General features: G+C 41.2%; 1 protein-coding gene and 1 long non-coding RNA gene across 5 annotated transcripts in view; one reads left to right on the forward strand and one right to left on the reverse strand.

Annotated features, from left to right (window-relative positions):
- Positions 1 to 7,177: 7,177 nt before the first annotated feature.
- The window catches only part of GRM7 (glutamate metabotropic receptor 7), a 418,392-nt gene continuing 401,107 nt past the window's right edge, over positions 7,178 to 24,462 (reverse strand). For all 3 annotated transcript variants that reach the window (XM_080995649.1, XM_080995648.1, XM_080995647.1), the window contains one exon: positions 7,178 to 8,419. Coding sequence is in view for 1 of the 3 variants with exons in the window: in XM_080995648.1 (XP_080851774.1) it covers positions 8,370 to 8,419 (50 nt within the window). In the remaining 2 variants the exon portion in view is untranslated. The remainder of the gene's footprint in view (positions 8,420 to 24,462) is intronic.
- LOC308471683 lies at positions 8,415 to 21,810 on the forward strand. 2 transcript variants are annotated; one of them, XR_013983074.1, is made up of 3 exons: positions 8,415 to 8,569; positions 9,753 to 16,921; positions 19,409 to 21,793. It is a non-coding gene; the product is annotated as an uncharacterized lncRNA (long non-coding RNA). The 2 variants fall into 2 exon arrangements; XR_013983075.1 differs by lacking the exon at positions 8,415 to 8,569 and having other exon boundaries at positions 9,016 to 16,921; positions 19,409 to 19,468; positions 20,948 to 21,810.

Here is a 24,462-nt window from a genome sequence, read left to right on the forward strand (position 1 = left end):
CCATCCAGGACAAATGTGGCAGTGACAACCAAAGGATAGAGGGTACCAGACACAGTGAGTGTGGTCTTGTCTCCAGCACCCTAGAGATTGCTCACACTCGATTAGGGCAGCTACCATTAGATTCATCCATATGCAATGCCAGAAAAGGAGGCACTCTGCTTCTGAGCAATTCAATATCGGCCCAAATATTTTGTATCTGGAGCTCAAAGCAGTCACATGATTATCTGGCCTGGCACATGATAGGAAGCCACATCACTTAAATCTTATCACAATGTGTGTCTTCTCATGCTTCTCATTTACACATAGGAAAGAATGAAAAAACAAAACTACAAACCCTCAGCATCTCAGCTTTTTGAATGGACACATTTTGGTAAATGCTTCACATTTATTTTGCCATAATGAACAACATTTTTTGTATGTCAGTAGATATAGTTTAACTTTTACAAAAAGCTGCTGCAGAGTTGCTGGTTTATTCCCCTTCCAAATATTTACATATAAAGTATACTTTATTTCTAGCTGCATTTTTTGCTTAGTGTAACATGAAATCCTTTCTAAATGCAAATGATTCTTTTCTTTTTGTATTGTGCATACCGATAACGTATCAGTTGAGGGTCAATGGGACCCTCCCCCCACAAAATAGGTTTTACTGGAAATTAAAAACAACAACCAGGAATTGGGAAGATGCTCTGTTATGACTGCTGAGCCTTCTTTCCATGGGCATGCTTGCTGAAAACGTTTTTTTTTTTGCTGGAGTTTCCTCCCTACACCCCCCCCCCGGTATCTTTATTGAAAGTTAAAAAGTGCCTAAGCTCGGCTTCTGATATTGGAGACATCAATAGTTTCCCCCTTTTTTATTGTTAAATTTGCATCCTTCCCTTTCTCCCAGGGTGGAGGGATAGAGCTGTATCTTGTCAGCATACTGATGACACTGCGCTCCAAATTCCTGGATGGCAGCTACCAACAGCTTCATAGAGATGTTGAAAAGCTTGGGCTCCACCACTCAGAAGCCATGGGGATGAGCAATTGTCTCTTAGTACTCCTTCCTGGTAGCAACCCTTCACGTCTCATTCTCTCTAAAACAAACACACCTGGGATTTCAGTCCACTCTACAAATTCAGAATTAGGAAAGGTTCTGGATCATGTAGAATTGTGTGCTTGTGAAGGATTCAGACATTGGCACACACAGACACCCGGGTGGCACCATCTTGTTTCCTGTTGATAACCATGATCTGACCACCGAGATGAAGCTGGAGGGTATGGCTCTGTGTGAGAGGCCAATAAAATTATTAGCATGCTGAGAATTCCCAGAATTCTTTGGTAACGACACCCCCTTTTTTAACACAAGGGTTGCTTTCACCCTTTATCAACTCTGTGTGCATCACACGCAACAATAGGCGTGGTCAGAAGTAGGTGTGACCGCCCCAAAATCTCACATATACTTGACACACACGGTGCATGCTCCCCTCTCCTCAGCTGATCTTTTCAGATCAGTTGAAACGTGGAGCTGCTGGCCACTTCTTCATCAAATAATTCATCTGATGACCAGAAAGGGGAAAACTTCCATCCACATCAGGGCACAGGAGTAGGGGGAGAGGTTTAAACTTCTTCACCTACCCTAGTGTTGAATCCATTCTGCCTGCCCCCCATTTTTCTACTGCTGGGATGGGTCGGGGGGTGGGGGGAAATAGCTGAGGAGTGGGACTAGTGGTTAGCTCTATACTGTTTTCAGATGACCAAAGTCTATAAGGATTTAAAATAAAATAAAATTGTGCCCCACTTTTCCCTTCCACAGAAGGGTCACTCAAAGCAACTACAAAAGCAACAAGAGTCCAATTGTTAAAACACAAATCAATAGCACTGAAAAAGTTGTGTTAGTTTGTGGTTTAATGGAAGGATTATTATTGTGCATTAGGGTGCTGGGCAAAGAATGATGTCATCTCTTTCGTCTTACTGTATCCACCACTGCAGTAGGAAATTGGATAATGGAAATCAGTTTACACTTTCAGAAATGATGGATCTGCTCAGGATCCATATTTACCGAAAACCTGTTTCTCCCTGTTGTTTCCCCTTCATGTAAATATTTAAATGGCTGAGGCAGGTTGCTGAACGTGTGTGATTCATGGAGAAAGTAATGAATCCTTCGGGGTATATGTGGGTAGTGTTTACTGAGGCATGTCTTTATGGGTCTGGAACACCTATGGAAATGCATACAGTTTGCCCCTAGATAAATGACTCAATAGCTTCTTTGACATTAAAGAATCTATTTCAGAGCAGAGCATCCTGGGAAAGCTTGTAGACTGCTATTTAATACAGAGGCACTAAAAATGGAGAAAATTGGCTATCAGTCATCCTGTTTAAAAATGTAGAGAATGGCTACAACCCAGATATAATACCTTGGCCACTCACATTTCTTTCTTCCCACTACTTCTGGTTCAAAATACATATTTAGCCTGAGCAGGAGAACTTGATAACGCATATGAGCAGCGATTAAGAACATCAACCCACTGAAATTGGAGGCCAGCATAGTGGTGAAAGATTATTATTATATTATATTAATTATATTATATTATATTATTAACACGAGGACATAAAAAACAGCCTCTTGGATCAAGCCAGTGGCTCATCTAGTCCAGCATTCTGTTCTCACAGTGGTCAACCACTGTTTAGCCTGTTTAGCCTGGAGAAGAGGAGGTTAAGGAATGATATGATAGCCATGTTCAAATATATAAAAGGATGTCACATAGAGGAGGGAGAAAGGTTGTTTTCTGCTGCTCCAGAGAAGCGGACACGGAGCAATGGATCCAAACTACAAGAAAGAAGATTCCACCTAAACATTAGGAAGAACTTCCTGACAGTAAGAGCTGTTCGACAGCGGAATTTGCTGCCAAGGAGTGTGGTGGAGTCTCCTTCTTTGGAGGTCTTTAAGCAGAGGCTTGACAACCATATGTCAGGAGTGCTCTGATGGTGTTTCCTGCTTGGCAGGGGGTTGGACTTGATGGCCCTTGTGGTCTCTTCCAACTCTATGATTCTATGATTCTATGATTCTATGAACCAGATACCTGAAGGGAACCCTCAAGCAGGATTCAAGCACAAAAGCACTCTCCCCTTCTGTGGTCTCCAGCAACTGGTATTTGCATTGCTACCTCCAGCTGTGAAGGCAGAGCACAGCCATCATGGCTAGTAGCTGTTGATAGCCTTCTCCATGAATTTGTTCAGTCATCTTTCAAAGCCATCTAGGTGGGTGGCCATTGCTGCCTCTTGTGTGAGCAAGTTGCATAGTATCCTGAAGTTGCATCAAGAAGTACTTTCTTTTATCTAGCCTGAATCTTCCAATCTTCAGCTTCACTGGCTATCCATGTTATAGTGCCATGGATAATTTTATCCTTTTGGAGGTAAGGTGGCCAGAACTGTACACGGTTTTTCCACATTTAACCGCCCTGTATATTTGTATAATGGCATTATGATACCAAGTTTATTTCCCATTGCTTTCCTAATGATCCCTAGCATGGAATTTGCCTTTCTCACGGCTTCCGCACACTGAGTCAACATCTTCATCAAGCTATTTACGACCACCCCAGAGTCTCTTTCCTGATCACTCACTGCCAGTTCACACCCCATGAGTATATATGCAAAAATTAAGATTTTATTTGCCCCTACATCCATCACTTTACACTTATTTACATTGAATTGCATTTGCCATTTTACCTCCCATTCACACTCTCTTTATGTTTTAACAACCCTGAAAACTTTAGTATCAGCAAATTTGGCCACCTCACTGCTCACCCCTAACTCTTGATCAAAAGTATAAGTCACAATACCAATCCTTGCTTGTACCAATCCTACATTGGGAGAGCTATCCATTTATTCCTACTCTTTGCTTTCTGCAATGTAACCAATTCCTGAACCACAGCTGTGCTGTGATTTTTCTGAATACTCAAGAAGCAGAGTCCAGGTTTGCAGAATCTAGTTTGCTATTTACTAGAAGCTTAACAATGACCCACCAGAGCCTATGCAAAATAATAGCTCTGGGTGTTGCTGATGGATCCAGTTACAAACTATACCCATACAGAAGGATGACAGATCAGGGATCCAACAAGATCAGGGTAACAATGTTGTTGCTGTTGTTAAATAATTAAGAGTCAGAAACTCTTTCTGATATGCTGCAAATCATCAATCAAGTCTACTGGTGGATGGCAATCTCTGTCTTTCCCCCACTCATTCCTGGCCTAAACCATAGATAATGTGGTTCCATCACTGGTAGTTGGAAAGAAGATAATAACGTTTATAGACATGTCCACTTTTTGAAATATTTCCTACCTGCAGTGGAATCTTTTTGTTACACCAAAATGCTATGGAATATATATTTGCATAATGAAGGTGTCTTCATTTATTACTTTGTATAACTCGAAATCTGCTCACACGATCCATGGTTAAGACAGTGTTGTCATATATTGTTACATGTCCCCCACTTACCTCAGTATTGACAAGTTTCAGGGGCAGCATTTACCCTGCTTTGATCTCTTTAGCTGGACAGATCACTGGAGATTTACAATGTTTTTATAATGTTTATTTACAAAAAGACAATTTGCGCATCGGTGGAGGTAGACAGTGCAGCACTCCTGCTGAGTAGCAGAACCACTGCTTCATCAGATCTCCAGAAAGGCAGAGAGTCACCCATAGATGCTCTTAACCTTGCAAAGCTCAAAGCTTCTTGCCTCCTTCCATCTCAGTTTTTTGCTAACTGTAGTGTTGTTCTTGTTCTTTTTTGCAAAAACACTTTCATTCGAGGAGGCTCAGAAAAGGTATGTTGCCTTCCTTTCCTCCTGTTCAGAACATTCAAGCGGTGTTTCCAGAAGCCATTTTTTAACAATTAGCTCCCAGAACAACACATTCCATTACCATTAAGGAACACCAGCCAATCATTCTGGCCCGAGCATTATTTTGCCTAAGCATCAAGCTGTGATCCAGGATTGCTTCAAGTCAAACCCATAGTAATTTTCCGATTCACAGTAATCAGATGACAATCCTATATGCTTCCTCCATCTACCTTAAGATGAAAAAGTCTGCATACAATGCTATAAGTTGGACACAGCTTATCAAAGTTTCCTAGACCCCCAAATATATACTTTTAGAAAACCGATATTTAATTTTTATAACCCAGTGTTATGTTCTGTGTAACTCAGAAGTTTGGGGAAGCACCATGGCTCATCGGTAGAGCATCTTTGCATGCAGAATGTGGTTCCAGGTTCAATCCCTGGTATCTCCAGGTATGACTGGGAGACAATCCTGACTGAAATGCTGGAGAGCTGCTGCCAATCAGTGGAGATGATACTGAGATGGATGGACCAGTGGTCTGACTCAGTAAATAAAAGGCAGTGTCCAATGTTACTAAACGTCCAAAATAGAATGCATTATGTGTTCATGTGCTCTATGTTTACAGTATCAACAGACTGGATCAAGTGTAATACAGAAGCTTGATCTATAATTCCTAATCATAGTTAATTACCTTGTTGCTTGTAATACTGTGAAGAAATCAGGAAAGGAGTACACTTTCTCATGAATTTACCAAGTATAGGGGAAGCAAAACTATATTTTCAATAAAAATAAATAAAAGCCATTGGACATTTTTCAATTCTTTTTTGAAATGACATTTGAAAACGAATGGAAAATTGCAGGTGTTAACCCTTGTACTCTTTGCTTTTACATTGCTCACATTCCTTATGAATGATTTACTTAAAAGTTGTTTTCCAAGATCGTCACTCCTATCCAGCTATCCCTTACAGCAGGGATAGGGAAGCTGATGCTGTCTGGATGTTGCTGGACTACAGCTCCCATTAACTTTGACTATTGTCCATGCTGGCTGAGCCTGATGGGAGTTGGAGTTCACCAGGGCACCAGGATTACCTATCCATTCCTGAAAATGCCTTAGAAGTCCCATACCTACCACAGACTCACACATTTCACTGAAGTGGCCGCTCTCAGTCTGAATGCAGATTTACCATAAAGAAGTGAATGGTGATGCTACACAGGCATTCTTTTTCAACACTGCAGCGCATCCTGACTCCTGGATAGATATGGGATGCAAAATGGTGGTTATGGTGATTTTCCATATATTCGTGTGAATGGTATGTATATTTCACTGAGGTATGGCTCCCATTCAGGTATGGCTTTTGAAAAAGTTCTTGAGTGCCCTCTCTTCCCCTTAAAATAACACCATCAAGATCCAGTCAAAATTGGAACATGAAGGTTTTCATCCATAGCATTCTGTTGTGGGCTAATGCCTCCCGGCTGTCACATTTTGTTTTGATGCTGATTACCTTCATCAGTATAATTTATCAAGTTGTCTGGATAAAAAGGGACGATAAATACTTTGGAATCTAATCTTCAAATTAGACAGAAAATATTGCTGCATTGCCTGAAGGTAGCATGCAGGTGTGCCATCTCATCTGTCGGGAAAGAGAATCTAACTGAATCACCTGTCTTGACCTGTATGAGTCACCCTATTCTTTTTCTTTCATCCTATAGAAAACTTGTTGTGTGATCCTTGGAGGCCTTTTTGAATCATGCCATGTTGAATTTGGCCACATTTTCATTGCAGTCATACTGTGAAGGGATGAATTTAACGTATATCCAACATCTGGCAACCTTCTTACACACAGACTGACTGTGGAAAGCAAAATTACCCACATACAGTCACTAGTGTGGTTGTAGCCTGTTGCTTTCTCAATTGCTTTTGACCAGTACTCAAGATTGCTGGGAATCCCAAGTAAAGGAAAACCTCTTGGCAATCTCATTAGTTATGGGCAATAATTAATACTTCCTATCTTTATAAGCTACTGTACAGCGAGCCCTGTGTTCATTTGGAATATTTAGAGTGACCATACCCTAAAGTGGTTGCCTGTTTTCCAACCTACCTTTACATTTGCTGTGTATATACAATTTATATTCCAGTCACAAATAGACCCAATCTGTGCACTTCACCTTGGCCAAGAATAGTCTTCTGTTCAGCAAGCAGCCAATTCTGGAATCCATTCCTCTGTCACACAAACACAGGGAACGTGCTTTTTCTTGCGACTTCTTGCCTGTCTCGTCTCTATCTCAGCAAAGACTAGCCACCTTGATATAACCTTGAAAGAGAAGTGGGGTCCCAACTAGAAAATAGCATTTTTACAGTAAATAAAGAAAAGTTAACCAAAATGTTTTATTGATACATTCTTAGACAATATCACAGGTTTGAGAGTATGGAAAGAGGGGAGTTCTGCGGCAAAGATTGTTCTCACTAAATTGGCACATAAGCAGCAAGATTAACGAAATTACTTATTACAAACAGTATAAAACATACATGCTTTTTTCCCTTAAAAGTCTTTTTTTTGTTTAAATCACACTGGTCAGTCAATAGTGGGGCATTAACAAAGAAAAAAAAATCTTTTCAAGACATGTAAAAGCCGTTTTCTTTCTTTCAAATACCATAAGAATTATTGAAATTATTGCAAAATAGTTATATACCGTAATGAAAAGAACAAAATAGAAACACAAATACAAATATCCAACATAAATTATTAACATGTACTGTAAAATACATTACTGGCATGCATTCCAAATATCAAGACGACCTCTATCAAAATTCAGCAATCCGTTCTGCTTTCTCTGTTGCCATCAGAATTATGAAAGGCAGAGAATGGAGGTGGAGGTGGAAGAAAGGGGCGGGGACAGAGTGAGGGGCTTGCTTGGTCAGCACAGTTTTTGGTCTTAAGTATCTTTTTTCTCCCTTTTGTTTTAATTAAAAAAATAACATATATGAATTGCAGTGGTACAGTAATAATCATACAAGTCATGTACATAAATTCTTTTAAATCTCAGGGGTTTTGTCATTTTTGTTTTAGTGTGCTAAAGTTAGAAAGAGCAGGGCTTGCATGATAACTGTGCATTCAAAACCAATGGTGAACCTCTGAAACGACATGAATGGCAATATGCAAAAATCCCTCACAAACTGTACAGAAAGTTCAAAAACTTGCAGTTTGGAAGTACATAGAAAGACAAAAATAGCCCCTTAAAAGTCACCATGGCCAATTGCAGTTCACCCGGGAGAAGATGGTCGGAGCTCATAGGTCATACCTCCCATACAATGAAGAAAAGGTCCAACATCACAGCCCAGTGGCAGTGCCAGTGACTTATTAAGCCAAGAATAAGTTAAGGATATTTTCATAGAGCAGCTGTTCAGAATACTTGGATCCTCCATAGTAACTGCCTGGCCTTTCAACGTCTCCAGCAGTGCATACGCTGCGGTTTCAGGAACAGGCCTACACGAGGTTAGGTGACTGAATGGATGAAAATCTCCATCCTCCCATGGCTCCGTCTGATGCAGCTGACTAGATAACCAGATTGTTATAACTGACATACTTCTTTTTTGCAGCAGGGCCTGTGGAAGAAAAGGGCAAGAGAAGACCAATCAGCAATACAAGGACCTGCTGAATCTTCTGCTATGGTCTGTTGGTAGATACCAACATTTGGGAGTTGGCGTTCTACGGTGAGAGAAGAGAGAAGCAGAGAGGCACAGGCATGCATGCAGGTACATAAAAATTACCAGCCCATAAACATTATTACTAGTCCATCTTCCTAGGCATACCGATGTAAGTCATTTCTTGCATGTAAACAGCTTGCAAGTCGTACCATATTTTCCCTGTTGGTGTGTGTGTGTGTGTGTGTGTGTGTGTGTGTGTATCTCCATATATCCATTGCAAACCAAATCTTGCACACCAGTTTACATGTGGCTGCACAATGTGCACACACATAAGGTGGATTTTGCCTAACAAGTCCCATCAGCAGAAGCCCTGCACAAGGACTTGCGCAATGGGGCTTTGCCTCCTCTTCTTCCCCCATGCCCTCCGCCCGGGGTATGTATGTCAGGAGATCCCAAAAAACCAGCATGTGGGGAAGGGAGAGGCCGGGTCATTCTCTCCGGCAAGTTGAAGTTCTTGCGCTGGCAGAATGCTTGATACCACGTGAGATTGAATCCAACCAAGTCATTTCACAAGTGGAATGACGTCTCCTTCCCACTGTGCCCTCCCACCCTCCTCAGATCTGCTTCTAAAGGCTTGGGGAGGCCCCAGAGCCCCTACTGACACAGAAGTAACTGTGGGGCTATTTGGACGCTTGCCGGTAATTTGATTTTACAGCTAAACCTGAAATACTTCTGTTTGCGTAGCCACCATTCACATCAGACAAAATCAATTTTCATCTCAAAGTAACAGCCTCAATTATTGTCATCAGTGGCAAATTGCTAAATGGCAATTGGTTGTATATAAATATATGAAGGGTGAATAGCACGCTTGTGTTTATTATTAACATTACATGTGTTAACCTGTAAGTATGCTTACAGCTGCACCGTTCAGAAAGAGCAGGGAGTAATTTGATCCACTAGGAACTTCTCCTTAACAACCCCACTGAAATAAATGGTGGCTATGCTTGTGCCCTGGCATAAGTTTAATTCATTCACAGTGTTTGTGGAGGACCAGCTGCCGGTGGATTGTGCCTGTTGTTATTGGGGAGCGGGGGCGGGGGGGGGGGGAATCAGCTGTAACTTTCTAAGCATCTGCTGCTGCAAAATGCCATCAATCTAATCAGAGAAGAGAACCTGGTAAACAAGTTCCAGGCAGTAATAATGGCAATAGCATTAGATGCCCTCATATATACACACAAAAATGGCCAGAACAGATTGCAAACTGACTTTGGGTTTTGGATCTTTCCAACAGTTATTGATATGAAATGAAAGGCTTCGTATCAGAATTCTCAGTTCTGCAGCACACAGGGATTGTGTAGTGATGGTACTGAAGAACAATAACCCTAAAATGTTTAAGTGAAAAAGGGCCACAAAAAAGTTAGGTTATAAAAGTGTTTTCAGAATAAAATAAAGATGTAATTAATAGCAGCAGATGACTTTTTTTTAAAAAAATATTTTTATTAAAGATTTTCTTGGTTTACAAAGTACACGCCTTCTGACATTTTATATAGCTTTCAGTTCACAGTTCTAAGAAAGCTTTGCAATCATTAATGAATTCACAATGGAGCAAACGTCCAACTCGTTCAGAACTTGAGCCTGACCAAGCCTGTTGCAGTCTATCAAATAGGCATTGTTGAATGCTAGGTGTGTGGCAGACTGCTAATTTTGCCGCCTGCAGAAATAAAATCCACAGTTGGGCAAGCAGTTGGCACAAAATAGTGGGCAAGATTTTGAGTTCTCCAGGATGTGTAAAGCAGGGGACACATTTTTAAAATGTGACAAATTGGCCTGATGTTGTAGCCATCAGATTTGCATCTAGACTCGGTCTCAAAAGCGGAGCCTTCCTTTGTCTCTGCAGGGTGCTCTTTAGGGAATTTACCATTTGAGGATCCCATTCACTCCAGCTGATTTGGTTTCAGCTGACTTCAGAAGCAGCTCACCTGATGGCACACAGCCACAATGTTTCTTTCCTGGCAGCAATGCTACCACTTACTGAGAGAAGGGTTGAGTCAACGCAGGGGGTGGCACAGTGGAGGCACACTGGTCAATCCGGTGCTCTCGCTGGTGTGTCCACACTGCACTGACTTCCCTGCTGCATCATCCCCTCCTGGTAAGAAGGAACAATACGTACACTGGGAATCTAGAGTTGCCACTGCCCCACTGGGCAAGCCACTTCTGATGGCCTTTTTTTAAATAAAACTCTTCCTAAAATCAATATTCAGCTTTGCCAATATAAAAACTCTGTGCCTAACAAGAAACACGTGTTTCAAGCAGATTTCGGTAACTTCATGTTTTTGAAAATCTGGGTTGGCCATTGCTTCTTTGTCCCAGAATTCTAGATGTAACCTGAAACTTGTGGCATCTAAGAGAGATTATCCTTATCCCTACCTGGGTTGTATTCATCGAAATCCTACTCATTGAAAGTCTTACAAGACACACTGAAATTAACAAGCCTCAGCTAGTCAAGCCAATTTACTTCAATGGATCTACTCTGAGTAGGAATAGCACTGAACACCACCTCATGTCTCGATGCAGACATTATGGCTGTTCTGGAGAATGTGAAAGCTTGCTCATTATTTTGTGACATTTTGGTTGGTCCTAATAAAGTGTAAAGGAATGAAGCTTTTCGGTCTTTTGTGTTGTATTCTTTGTTGAAAAAGGATAGCTTTTAGTTAGAGGCTTTTCTTCACAGGAGGGTTAAAAGCTCAGCCCAAGAAACTGAAACTTAAGGGGGAAGTGACACATTAACACAAAAGCGGGGAAGGAATCAAAGAAATTACAGGAAAGAGAACTTAATTCTCACACAAAATTCCACTGCCCTTCTGATTGGCCAAGAGACTGGGAGGAGAAGTGGAAATACAAAGTACATGAACTAAAACTAGCCAAAATAATTAATTAGTGTTGGGCTTGGAACACCATTGGACAAAGAGTGAAAAGCTAAAATGGGGTGGGTGAGGGTGGGCAGGGTGGAAGGCGCTGCAGTGCCTAGAATCTGAGGAATGGAAACTGTTTTAATGTTTAGGTTGGGAAACAGACCACACAAGCTTTAACTAGATGCATTTTTTTGGTGTTGTTTGAGTATTCCTGATCAAAAATAAAACAAAATTGTTTAAGTTGCTGCTTTACAAACATTGACTAAAAGCTAAACTTGTTTTTAAAAACGAAGATCATGGCCACTGGTCCCATCACCTCCTGGCAAATAGAAGGGGAAGAAATGGAGGCAGTGAGAGATTTTACTTTCTTGGGCTCCATGATCACTGCAGATGGTGACAGCAGTCACGAAATTAAAAGACGCCTGCTTCTTGGGAGAAAAGCAATGGCAAACCTAGACAGCATCCTAAAAAACAGAGACATCACCTTGCCAACAAAGGTCCGTATAATTAAAGCTATGGTTTTCCCAGTAATGATGTATGGAAGTGAGAGCTGGACCATAAAGAAGGCTGATTGCCGAAGAATTTATGCTTTTGAATTATGGTTCTTGGAGGAGACTGTTGAGCGTCCCATGGACTGCAAGAAAATCAAACCTATCCATTCTGAAGGAAATCAGCCCTGAGTGCTCACTGTAAGGACAGATCGTGAAGCTGAGGCTCCAATACTTTGGCCACCTCATGAGAAGAGAAGACTCCCTGGAAAAGTCCCTGATGTTGGGAAAGATGGAGGGCACAAGGAGAAGGGGACGACAGAGGACGAGATGGCTGGATAGTGTTCTCGAAGCTATGAACATGAGTTTGACCAAACTGAGGGAAGCAGTGGAAGACAGGAGTGCCTGGCGTGCTCTGGTCCATGGGGTCATGAAGAGTCGGACACGACTAAACAATTAAATAACAACAACAACAAACTTGTTTTTATTTAACGTAAGATTGGTCATGCTGGATGAGCCCAGTGGCCCACTTTGTCCTAAGCATCCTGTTCTCACAATGGCAAACCAAATGTTCATGGGAAGCCAGCAAGAAGCACCTGAGTGTAATAGCCCTCTCCCCCCACTGTGGTTTTCTACAGCTGGTATTCAGAAACATACAGCCTCTTGCTTTTGGGGGATATAAATCCACAGCTTCATTGTGTCTTTATTTCCCCTCAATGCCCCCCCCCCCCGAGCTGTGCTGAATAATAATAATAATAACATTTTATTTATATCCCACCCTCCCCAGCTGAAGCCGGGCTCAGAGCGGCTAACAACAATAAAAGTAACACAGCATTCTAAAATCAATTCATTCTAAAATTATTTAGAATCAAATTAATGGCAACCATTGAGCTAGAGTTCTATGAGGATTGCCAAAGGAGGGGGTCAGACTGTGCCCTGCCCAAAGGCCTGATGGAACAGCTCTGTCTTGCAAGCCCTGCGGAAAGATGTCAAGTCCCACAGGGCCCTAGTCTCTTGTGACAGAGCGTTCCACCAGATCGGGGCCACAGCCGAAAAAGCCCTGGCTCTGGTTGAGGCCAGCCTAACCTCTCTATGGCCTGGGACCTCCAAGATGTTTTTGTTTGAAGACTGTATGGTCCTCCGTGGGACATACCAGGAGAGGCGGTCCCGTAGGTACGAATGCCCTAGGCAATAGAGTGCAGACTCCCCAAGCAGCTAGAGAGAGACCAGGGTGAGAAGCAGACTCTGTTTGGCAGCAGCCTATAATAATTCCGGGGGGAGGGGGAGGCGCAGGTAACTCTTATAGAAAAAAATGCAGTTTTCCAGCATGTTCCCCCATCTGTCTCAATAACTAACAACATAAAAAGGTTTTACCGTATTTTTCCATGTATAAGATGCCCCCATGTATAGGACGCCCCCTACTTTTGGAGACCCTGAAATTAGAAAATGGGCATATGCACTATCCGTGTATAAGATGCCCCCAGATTTTTGACCTTATTTTAAAGTAAAACAAAAAAAAAAACAAAAAACCAGTCTTATATACAGAAAAGTACAGTAATCTTCAGACTTCCACCAACATGCCTTCAGCTTGGGAAAAAAAGCAGACAAAAAAGTTTTCCTTTCCGACTGCTTCCCACTCTCTCCCTATCAACTTAGTTTTCCCATGCTTTTGAAGACTTGTGGAAGGATGTCTGCTGGATTTTGCTTTTAGACAGACTGTTAAAAGATAACAAATAACAAATGCTGCGATATAACCCAATCATCTTTGAAAATGATATCAACGTTGTATTCCTTCTTAACCGGATTTATTTTTGTTTTGTGATCACTGTTAGAGGGTGTATTTGATGCTATTTTCCAATGGCAGCGCAACATTATCAAATCAGAATCCAGTTGTAGCGTTTAATACTTCATGACTTCTTCTAATACAAAGGCAGGGTCTGAACCAAAGCAACACCAACATTGGGGGGGAAGCTGCTTTTATTTCTCTACGCGGAAAGCCTCCCATGCTTCAAAGAAAACCTAATTTGTACTGCAAGATGTAATACTTCACATGGCAGTTGACATGGCTTTAAAAAGATTCATTTACAGCTTGTCTTGAACTGTGGTAAATGGAGAAACAGGAGGCCCTGCTTTGGAACAAGAAGAAAATGGTCTGTGAGATTTGTAGTTAACTTTGGGGTAATTTGATTTCTGGTGCATTTGTTTATTTGCCTGTTCTACAGCTCCTATACAGAGAGAGCCAGGTAATTTACAACATCAAGGCATCTTAATGTTGTAGTATTTATTCATTTTGCCGTGGCAGTCGTAGGACTCCTCTAATCAGATTGTTTTAAAGTGCATATTAAATCCAGATGCTTTCAAGCTCCTCTAAGGAACTTCGGGCATACCAAGTGCACACAGCAACAAGATGATAAACATTTTGTTTTTCCAGTTAAATGACCACCAGAATAGAAGCTTGTTTAATAATGATGCTTTATAAAGAACTTATATGAGGCACTGAAGATTAACAAATCCACGCTACAGCATAACCAAGTGCCCACGAGGACAGTGTTCTACAGAAGAATGCAAATGAAGCATCGGATGATGGATAATTTTTAGAGGGATTCTGCCATGCAGTCTAGCTAAAAAGTGCTATTAAAGAGTCAATATATCTTAATAATGACCACTTGCACAGAAAACCAAAATGCTTCCCTTAGCACAGGAGACCACAGGATTGTTTTCAGTACTGTAGGACAGATAGGAGCTCATGCATTTGTCTGGTGGGAGTGGTTTGAAAAGCTGCTTCTTAGGATGTAAACTTCTGGCCAGGGATCATGGAGTTGAGCATAACAAGTGATTGGAACCAAGTGCCATTATTATTATTTTTAACATTAATTCCTAATTTACCCACCATAGCTAGGGAGACCTTGGGGTAGTTGGCCATCTGAAATATTCAAGGTTCCTTCTTTGAATATTCACATTTTCTTCTTTTTCCAGCTCATTTTAGTTCTGTAGACATAGGGAATGCGCCAGACACTGCTGTTCACCACAGCCTCCAATTTTACAGCCGATGAAAGCATAGGTTGCTAGGATGACTGACAAGCACTTATTTTCACTTGATTTATTTGACTGTATTTGATACAAGGATTGCACTTGTTTTAGTGACTGCATTTGTTGCATAAACGGCTTAATTTCAAATACAGTTTGTCTAGCTGTATTTGCAATTCTGCTGCCAGTCCCACCTCTCCCTAAACTCATGGCTACAGCCAAACGATCACATTAAAAGTGCCTATGGAATGAATAAAAGAGCTTGCTTCTGAAATATTATGAAATATGGCCTTGGGTTTTTGTTGTTTTTTTAAAAAAAGACACACCTGGAGGAGAATTCCTATGTATTATACAGTCACCCTATATTTATTTAACTTGCATTGTGTTTATATCCATGTGGGACAGGAACATGGAAAAATATATGGATCCGAGGATAAGGTCAAGGTTTGGCTCTGTGTGGCAAGTCTGAAAACGTTGCCTGTGCTACTACGCGATGCATAGCAGCTACAAGCATGTATTATTAATAGCGATATAACTGCCATTCAGAAGCATTGCAGGACAGGGACAAATTGGTTTAAAACAAGTGTATTAACATTCCCTGACAGACTTCAAAGGGGTGAAATCACATTATTTTTATTTTATTCCGATTTCACAAGGTACAACCCCCAAATGTGGCAGAGCTCTTTATATGCACCTTGAGAATTGGCATCTAAGGTGTATAGGCCTAAATTGTCACTGCAAATAGGATCAAATTAAGCAGCTCTAGACACAGCCTGAAAAGCTGAAATGAACTGAAATGGCATGAAGGAAGGAAGAGTTGCAGGTTGCTTAGCAACTATTACCATTTCTCCGCATTAGATGAAGGCAGTTCAAACTTTGGAATTGTTGATATTGGTTTCTGGGAATGTGCAAGGAGCTTTTCAATTTCACCATGTCACAAAATAAGCTAGCTGCCATTGTTAGAGGAAGATTTGACATCTGAAATTTGGAGAGTGATCCGTTTTTCAACGGCAAGTAGGCCAGAAGAGGCAGTTAAGAATTTTAGGGCCTGCCTCTTAGCAGAAATGCTACATTTACTTTCCCAAGGTTATCAGAGCTGGGCATCCCTTTGAGATGACAGTGACTGGTGGCAATTCAGTGCTACTGGCAGAATGAGCTGGTATGTTGGAAATAAAACTATTACTAAAGAGACTTGTATAAGTCTGTAAGCCCCCCCCCCCACACACAGCTGAGCCTGTAGCCTCGAGTGCTTGTCTCATAGCCCTAACAGTATCATATTTTGCTCAGAGCTCTCATACATTTGGGGGTGGGGAGAAAGGATGAGACTCCAGCCTCAGTTTACTTTTGTATCCCCCTCACAGCAGGACCTTAAGCCATATCACTGGCAAACAAAATCCTGACAGAAACTGACACATTCTGTCCAGGTCTTTGGAAACAGTTCAGAGCATGGCCACCAACGGTTGTATTAGCTAAATGAAATTAAGGATGAGACTGTTTTCAATACTGTGTAAACTCCAGGGTCATTTGGGGTATCACGTTAAAATGGCTTCACGTCTATCACCGAAAGCTGAAGCACAGAAGGAAACACAACATCATTTCATGTCATCTTTGCCTTTCATGTGTTGATGTACATCAGATCCCCCCTTTGATTCACTATTGCTTGTTGACAATCAGGTGCTTTTTGACACGCTGATTTGAAATGGTTCTGCTGAGATAACATCAGAATCCACTTATATGCTTAACTGATCTTTGGCTTTTCAGAACTGAGCTTCTCCTAACAAATTTCAACTTTATAATTTGTTTGCTTTTTTCTACTTGCCCCTCCAGCACTGATGGATTCTCCTTGAAGGCAGAGCACCTGCCTCAGAATTCAGAATAGCATACACAATATTCAACCCGCTCTAAAGAAGCAGCAAGTATTATTCCTTTTCATTTGTGGAGCAGAAATCAAAGATTCAAAGCTGTGAATCGCCACACTCCTATACATTCCTATACAAATCCCCCTGAGTACATTGGGGATTACTGCCAGGGAGGTAAGTGAATACTGAAATAAGTTTCCAAGGTTATGAATCTGGAGAGGGATGGGATGGTAACATGTTGAGAACATGTTAACTAACATTGTGGGTTCTAGTTAACAAGCTGGCCTGTGCTTTGAATGGGGCCAAAGCTCAGAAACAACAAATCACAGTACTCAGATGGTCAGTTTTACAAGGTGTTATAAATTGTGCAAGACTAACTACTCACTTCACAGGTAGGTTTCCTGGCTGAGAACCACTCTCAATTAGGCCATGACTCTGTGCCTTCGAATGAGGAACAATGCACAGTAATGCTAAGATCTGAGCAAATAGGCAAACAGGCACATCTGGGACACCTACCCTTGCCAAAGTTTCCTATCTGGTTTTGTAGTTAAGCCTCCAGAACATGCATTGGTAGTTGTTGGTGAAGTGAAAATAGAATAAATGGAACAAATGTCTCATATGTTTCTTTTTCTTAAGGTTGGTACAGAAATTATGTTTGGTGTTGATCCATTAAAATGACTTGTGTCAAGTATCTATCCAGGAGACACAAACCTCAAATATAAATACAGTCATACCTTGAGTTGAATGTGCTTCCGGTTGAGCACGTTCAAGTTGCGCTCCGCGGCAACCCGGAAGTAACGGAGCACGTTACTTCCGGGTTTTGCCGCTCAAAATGACGTCACGTGCATGCGCAGAAGTGGCGAAACGCAACCCGCGCACACGCAGGATGCGAATGGGGCTCCGGAACGGATCCTGTTCGCATCCCAAGGTACCACTGTAAAAACAAAATGCGATTTCAAAATCCTTAGAGAGCCAAATTAAGGCATTCATCATTATATTTCTGCATTTAGAGTCAATGGGTGGTATCAAATTGGTGGCCTTGTGCAACCAGAATAGATTTGGGGGCAGGGCAGGCACTGCCAGAGGAATCTCCAAACATTTCCTACCTTCTTCCTCTTCCATGACCCGATATCTCTGCTGGTGGAATAATGTTAAGGACATTAACTGGATATTCAGGATCTTTGTTTGCATACACACATGGTTATATGCTGGTCATTTTACATTTATGTGTTTGCTTCTTTAAAATATTTCATGACTGAGTCATGGTTGAATGTTACCCTGAGACTCTCTCATTATTAGCTTTCTTATAGATGCACATTATTTACAATCCTTAAGCAAACTCAGACTGGGCTAACAATAGAAGTAAATTCTCAAAGAACTGTGTGAGCCTGTTACCCGTGGAACTGGTAAAATACTATCACACAAAACGATGCCTGAACCATAAGTAACAACTATAGATGTTCACCATAATAATTTTCTTTAACCTTGGCTGCCTGCAAGAGCAGTTTGAAGTAGCAGTCATCAGATTACAATATTTCCAAATGTTCTACTGCAGTATATTTATTATTGCACATTGCATTTCACAATGTGATGGTATAGGTAGGTGCCTTATCTAAATTAGAGGGATAGGGACACGGGTGGCATTGTGGGTTAAACCACAGAGCCTAGGACTTGTCGTTCAAAAGGTCGGCGGTTCGAATCCCCGCGACGGGGTGAGCGCCCGTTGCTCGGTCCCAGCTCCTGCCAACCTAGCATTTGAAAGGACGTCAAAGTGCAAGTAGATAAATAGGTACTGCTCCGGCGGGAAGATAAACGGTGTTTCCGTGCGCTGCTCTGGTTCGCCATAAGCGGCTTTGTCATGCTGGCCACATTACCCGGAAGCTGTACGCCGGCTCCCTCGGCCAATAAAGCGAGATGAGTGCCGCAACCCCAGAGTCGGCCATGACTGGACCTAATGTCAGGGGTCCCTTTACCTTTACCTTAATTATATGGATGCTTCAATATTCACAAGAAGCCAGAAAGTTGCACTGAGTAACCAAAAAGCATTCAAACTCTGGAGATGTGAATGGTATAATGGTATAATCCTGAACTGGATCAAAACAAGGTGAGATGAGTCTGACTGCAAATGAGCTGAGGATTATTATTATTTAATTACATTTTTGTATTTAATTGTATTTAATTACATTAAATGTGGTATGCCCCACAGAGAAACTTACGGTCTTCGAATAAAAACATCTTGAAGGTCCCAGGCCCCAGAGAAGTTAGGCTGGCCTCAACTAGAGCCAGGGCTTTTTCGGCTGTGGCTCCGATCTGGTGGAACACTCTGTCACAAGAGACCAGGGCCCTGCGGGACTTGACATCTTTCCGCAGGGCCTGCAAGACAGAGCTGTTCCACCAGGCCTTTGGCCAGGGCACAGCCTGACTCCCTCCCTCGGCAATCTTCGCGGAGCTCTGGCCCAATGGTTGCCAGTGGCTTGAATTAATTAATTTTATAACGAATGATTTTAGACTGTTGTTTATGCTGTACTTTTGTACTGTTTTATTGTTGTTAGCCGCCCTGAGCCCGGCTTCGGCTGGGGAGGCCGGGATATAAATAAAATTTATTATTATTATTATTATTATTATTATTATTATTATTATTATTTAATTACATTATTGTAGGTACTTAAGGAGATACACAGACATAAGTGGGCAATCAGTTGATGGCTTCTAAATTGCATGGTAAGACTTCAAAAGCAGTGCATGAAGAGGGGTTCTGGATTCTATCTACCCACACAGCATTGCTTTCAATGGGATACATGTTTGAATGTGTATCCACATTCTGGCAACTTGTACCAATAACTGTGTGTTGCTGTTTTAGTTATTTTCAGTTTATATGACCTATTTTCAAATATTTGGGAAACCTTTGAGATGTCTTGCATCATTAGATCATATTTGCTGTCGTTTCTCCCCCAGACAACTAGTCAATTTGTTCACCTGTTTTTAGAAGCTGTTCTTGCAAAGCTCCATCCTTGAAGCAAGGCATTCTGACTTACGTCAATTCAAACCCAGCAGAAATACATCTGTTATGCATCTTCCTCCTGAAAAGGATGCTTTAATTGTAGTGTTACAAAAAGAATAGTTTGCCCCTGTTGTTTTAATGGAACCCAAAGCAGAACACAGCTGCTTAGTTCTGCTCCAGCTACCATTCTAAAGCCTTAAATCTGCAGTACTGTCATGTATCCTTCAACTACACCTACAGCTGGTACTGCTGTTTCTTTTAATGAGACTTAACATGGTTCAGTTCATTATACACAAGGTTCTGTAGCACATATGTTCTGGCCCCACAACAGTGTAACTACACAGAGGATGAGGCTAGACTCCTCTTGTGCAAGAAGGCCAGTCCTCTTTGCCAATATTCAGGAAGAACAGCAGCCCATTGGATCCAATCATAATCCTAAGCATTAAGCTTTATTATCAGACAGGAAGTTGTAATCTAATTAGCGCTATTTGCACATCAAGACATAAGATTGCATTGAGTGCATGTCCTTGATTCAGTTCTATTATTTTAATGATGCACCAATTGTCCTGTCATGGGCAGTCCAGAGCTTATGGTATCATCACAGTTCTGTTTCTGAGACAATGGGTTAAATGGCAAAGGCTGACAGATCACAACCCTCTAAAAGAGTTCATTCAGTTGAAACAGGTTTGAAATTAAATCATTTAGGCATAGTGAAAATAACTGATCTAAACAGTTAGCCCAGAATGGGAACTAAGGACTTAATGGAAGCCAAAGAAGTACTCAGTACAACACACTGATATGACTTCATCAAGGGATTTGCCACATAAAACCCTCTTTGAAACTAGTATGAATAGATCTGGTGAAAACAAGGAGGAAAATCACACGAAACAAAAAATGCGCCATGTTGTCATAGTAACCAGTATTGCAAGAAATAATGTTCTGAAGCAAAAAGCAAACAAGCTAAAAACAAAAACAACCCCCCCCCCCATTTCTAACGCAATCAATGGAAAATAAGAGGTGTTGAGGTTGTTAATATTTTGACAGACTACAATAAGCAAACATTTACAGCCAACTGCATGTCTTCTTTTTGAAGTAGTAAGCATTTGGCTGTTGATGCCCCTTTCATACGCTCAGCAGATCTACCATATATTTTGGAAGGTGGTGTGCCTGTCTATTCATCTGTTCTCTGTGCATTCCAGAGCCTCATGAGATACCATCACCAAACCTGATACGGTGGTTCCCAAGAGGGAGGAGGCAGTTTTTTGGATACTGCATGCTATTTTGAATCAAGATGGTGGACCGAAACATTCTGAACTCCACCACTTCAGATGCCTCTGGAAATATTGTTGCCCAGTTAGGTAGGTTCGAGGAGGGGATTTCGGCCTATGATTGAATGCCATCAGACCCTGTTTTGAATTCAGCTGGTGGATCACACAGTTTCAAACTGTGCCAATCTGGATGCCTCTGAAGATATCACTGCCCAATTGGATGTAGCAGTTCCAAACTGTGCTGATGTGGACATCTCCAAAGATATATCTCACCATTGGTTTTGGCCCCCTTTGTAATAGTGACAGCTGATACAGAAATTGAGCCATGTGCCAAGTGAGTAATCCTGCAGGGGTCTGCTCCACCATCATGTTTAGGGAAGTTTTTAATGACTGATGTTTCAATGTATTTTTTATATTTTGTTGGAGGCCGCCCAGAGTGCCTAGGGAAACCCAGCCATATGGCTGGCGTATAAATAATAAATTAATATTAATATTAATGTTAATATATTATGTTCCCCACAGAGAACATACTGTTTTGTGATCAGGGGCAGGAGAAAGGAGACAGTGTTAATTTAAAAGCCCAAATTCTGGGTTGGATTCTATTCGGATTTTCCATGGTCAGCTCATGTGTGCACACAAGTGAACATATTTTATTATCAATTTATAAATCTCAGGCTTTTTGTTGTTTCTCAGAATTCCCAAGAGATGCCAGGAACTTTCAGCTACTTTTGTATAATTTGCAGAAAATATCTGCTTTACTGTGTGCCATCTGGAATATCTATTGACAGTATAGCTATCTATCTATTGACAGTATAGCTAGCTAATCAATGCAGTGTAGAGTCTGTCGGAGACTACTATCCTCCGGAGTGCATCATTAATATAGTCAATATTTTAAAATAATTTACAATCTACTTAGAGCACAGAAGACCCATCAATGTGTACTTGAAGGAATTTACTTAAAGCAAAGTACCCATCAGCATATTAAGGTTGAACGATAAATGTTCAGATTAGTATTTGTAATTAAATGGATACCCATTAAAATAAAGTAAGTGCTTCTACACTCAAGTCAAACTGCTTGATAAACCAGTTATAGTAAACTAAGTGTAGGTATTAAACCTTTATAAGGAAAAACATGACACAGATTTAGAAGCTCTCACTGGGCAATGGCCAAAATAATGACAGTCTCATTTCACAGCAAGTGATGCTGAAGATTAAATATTTACAGATAAAAGGTGGACAAATGCAGATGCCATATGGCCATTCATGTTAGGAGCTCTACAGAGAAATTGCCTGTCTACAGGTAAGAGATTAAGGGTCAAAGAAGATGTGACATGAATTGCGTTAATGCATTTAATGCACTCTTTTGTTATGTGAATAGGACTCATGGGGAAGCCTGAACCAAGGGTGGTGCAAAGCAGGAAAATAAATCTCTCTTCCTCCCACAGTCTGAACAAAAACCATCTCTTCATCCCACTTCCCAAGGACTTCCTTGCAGTGCTATTTACTTTTTTGGGACAAAAACCATGCACATTAATTGAATGTACACAATTTACATTGTGGGTCTAATTATGCTCCATTGATGTTGGAAGCAGAATTACAATAGAATCATAGGATTGCAGAGTTGTAAGGTGCCCCCAAAGCACCACCCTTGGATCAATTGGTAGACTATTCAAATATCTATATCAATTCCATCTAACTTGCAAATTATAAAGCATCCCTGAACCTCTAACAGCACAGAGTTGAGGCATAAATGGACCAAAAAGAGAACATAGGCAACAGATTAGTGATTACCTAGGGAAACCTAAGCAGGTTGCTATTATTTTTATTTTTAAGCATGGATGAATTCTTAGAAGAGCAGCATTTTTTGTTATGCAGGGTAGGAAATCATTTAATTTGATGAATGTATTATTTTTGTGAATTACTCCCTTGCCTCCATTCTTTGGTATGCAAGGAACCCAAGATGTGTTCTGTGGCAGAGGGTCTTAATAAATGTGTAGCTACATTGTTTCATTGTGATTGAAACAAAGATGCATTATTCAGAAACAAAACCAGCTCACATAATTTACAGTAAACCTTAAGTGCCTTTAATTAAAAAGTATAAATCACAGAGAGCCATTTCAATGTAAACTGTCTTAAGACTGCTGAATATGTCTGTTCTCATTTAAGTTCCAGTGACTTGAAAGATAACAAAGGCTTGCAAATTACTTTCTCACATTTAAACAATGCCATTAACCATGTTTTTCTTTTTGCAAGACTGTGTTGGCTTCTCCACAGTTTAAGCCAGGCATGGAAATGATCAAACTCACCTGCTGCCTTTTCTCCCCAAATAGCAAGACTCATTGTTTTCTCGAACTGTCAGAATTTCAGTTCTGTCTAGTTATCTATGCAGTTCAGAGTCTTCAGTTTGTTTTATTGGTGAGATATTCATCCAAAATTTGTTGTTGTTTAGTCGTTTAGTCATGTCCGACTTTTCGTGACCCCAGGGACCAGAGCTCGCCAGGCACTTCTGTCTTCCACTGCCTCTCACAGTTTGGTCAAACTCATGCTGGTAGCTTCAAGAACACTATCCAACCATCTCGTCCTCTGTCGTCCCCTTCTCCTTGTGCCCTCCATCTTTCCCAACATCAGGGTCTTTTCCAGGGAGTCTTCTCTTCTCATGAGGTGGCCAAAGTATTGGAGCCTCAGCTTCACGATCTGTCCTTCCAGTGAGCACTCAGGACTGATTTCCTTTCCTTTTTCATCCAAAATAGCTCAGTATAAGAATTTCCAGGTGCTTGCTATACTATCAAAATGAGGGTGTTTCTCCGCCTCCCAAGAGTACACAAATAGCTCCCCCCCCCCCGAATCATCACACGCCAGTATTGTATACAGTAGCACCTTAGAGACCAACTAAGTTTGTTGTTGGTATGAGCTTTTGTGTGCATGCACACTTCTTCAGATACATGGACACAAAAGCTCATACCAATGACAAACTTAGTTGGTCTCTAAGGTGCTACTGGAAGGATTTTTTAAATTTTGTTTCGACTACAGCAGACCAACACGGCTACCTACCTGTAACCAGTATTGTATAGACATTCATAGACCTGATTGTAGGTTAGAAGAACAGGCCCATGTGAAGTCGTTTGCATGGGTGCTTCACAGTATGTTTGCGCAGAAGCAGCAGGATGTGTGGCAGGGAAAGAGGCGGGTGCCACGAGTAATTTCAAATTGGAAGCTCAGAATTAAGTGCATTGCCACCACATTGCTGTCCATGCCATTCCTTACTAAAAGCCATGGTACTGAACTCTGAAGCTAATCTGTGACATTGGAGAGATGCCCTGTGTCTGAGTGCATTCATTCATAAAGCACTAGCTGAGATACAACCTGGCCAATTGGTGACCCAGGAGACCAAATGCAGTGAACCACCAATGTATGATGGTCCTTGAAATAACAACTGCAGCAAGCCG

This window comes from Podarcis pityusensis, assembly GCF_964106645.2.
Source record: "Podarcis pityusensis genome assembly, chromosome: 2".
NCBI lineage: Eukaryota > Metazoa > Chordata > Lepidosauria > Squamata > Lacertidae > Podarcis > Podarcis pityusensis.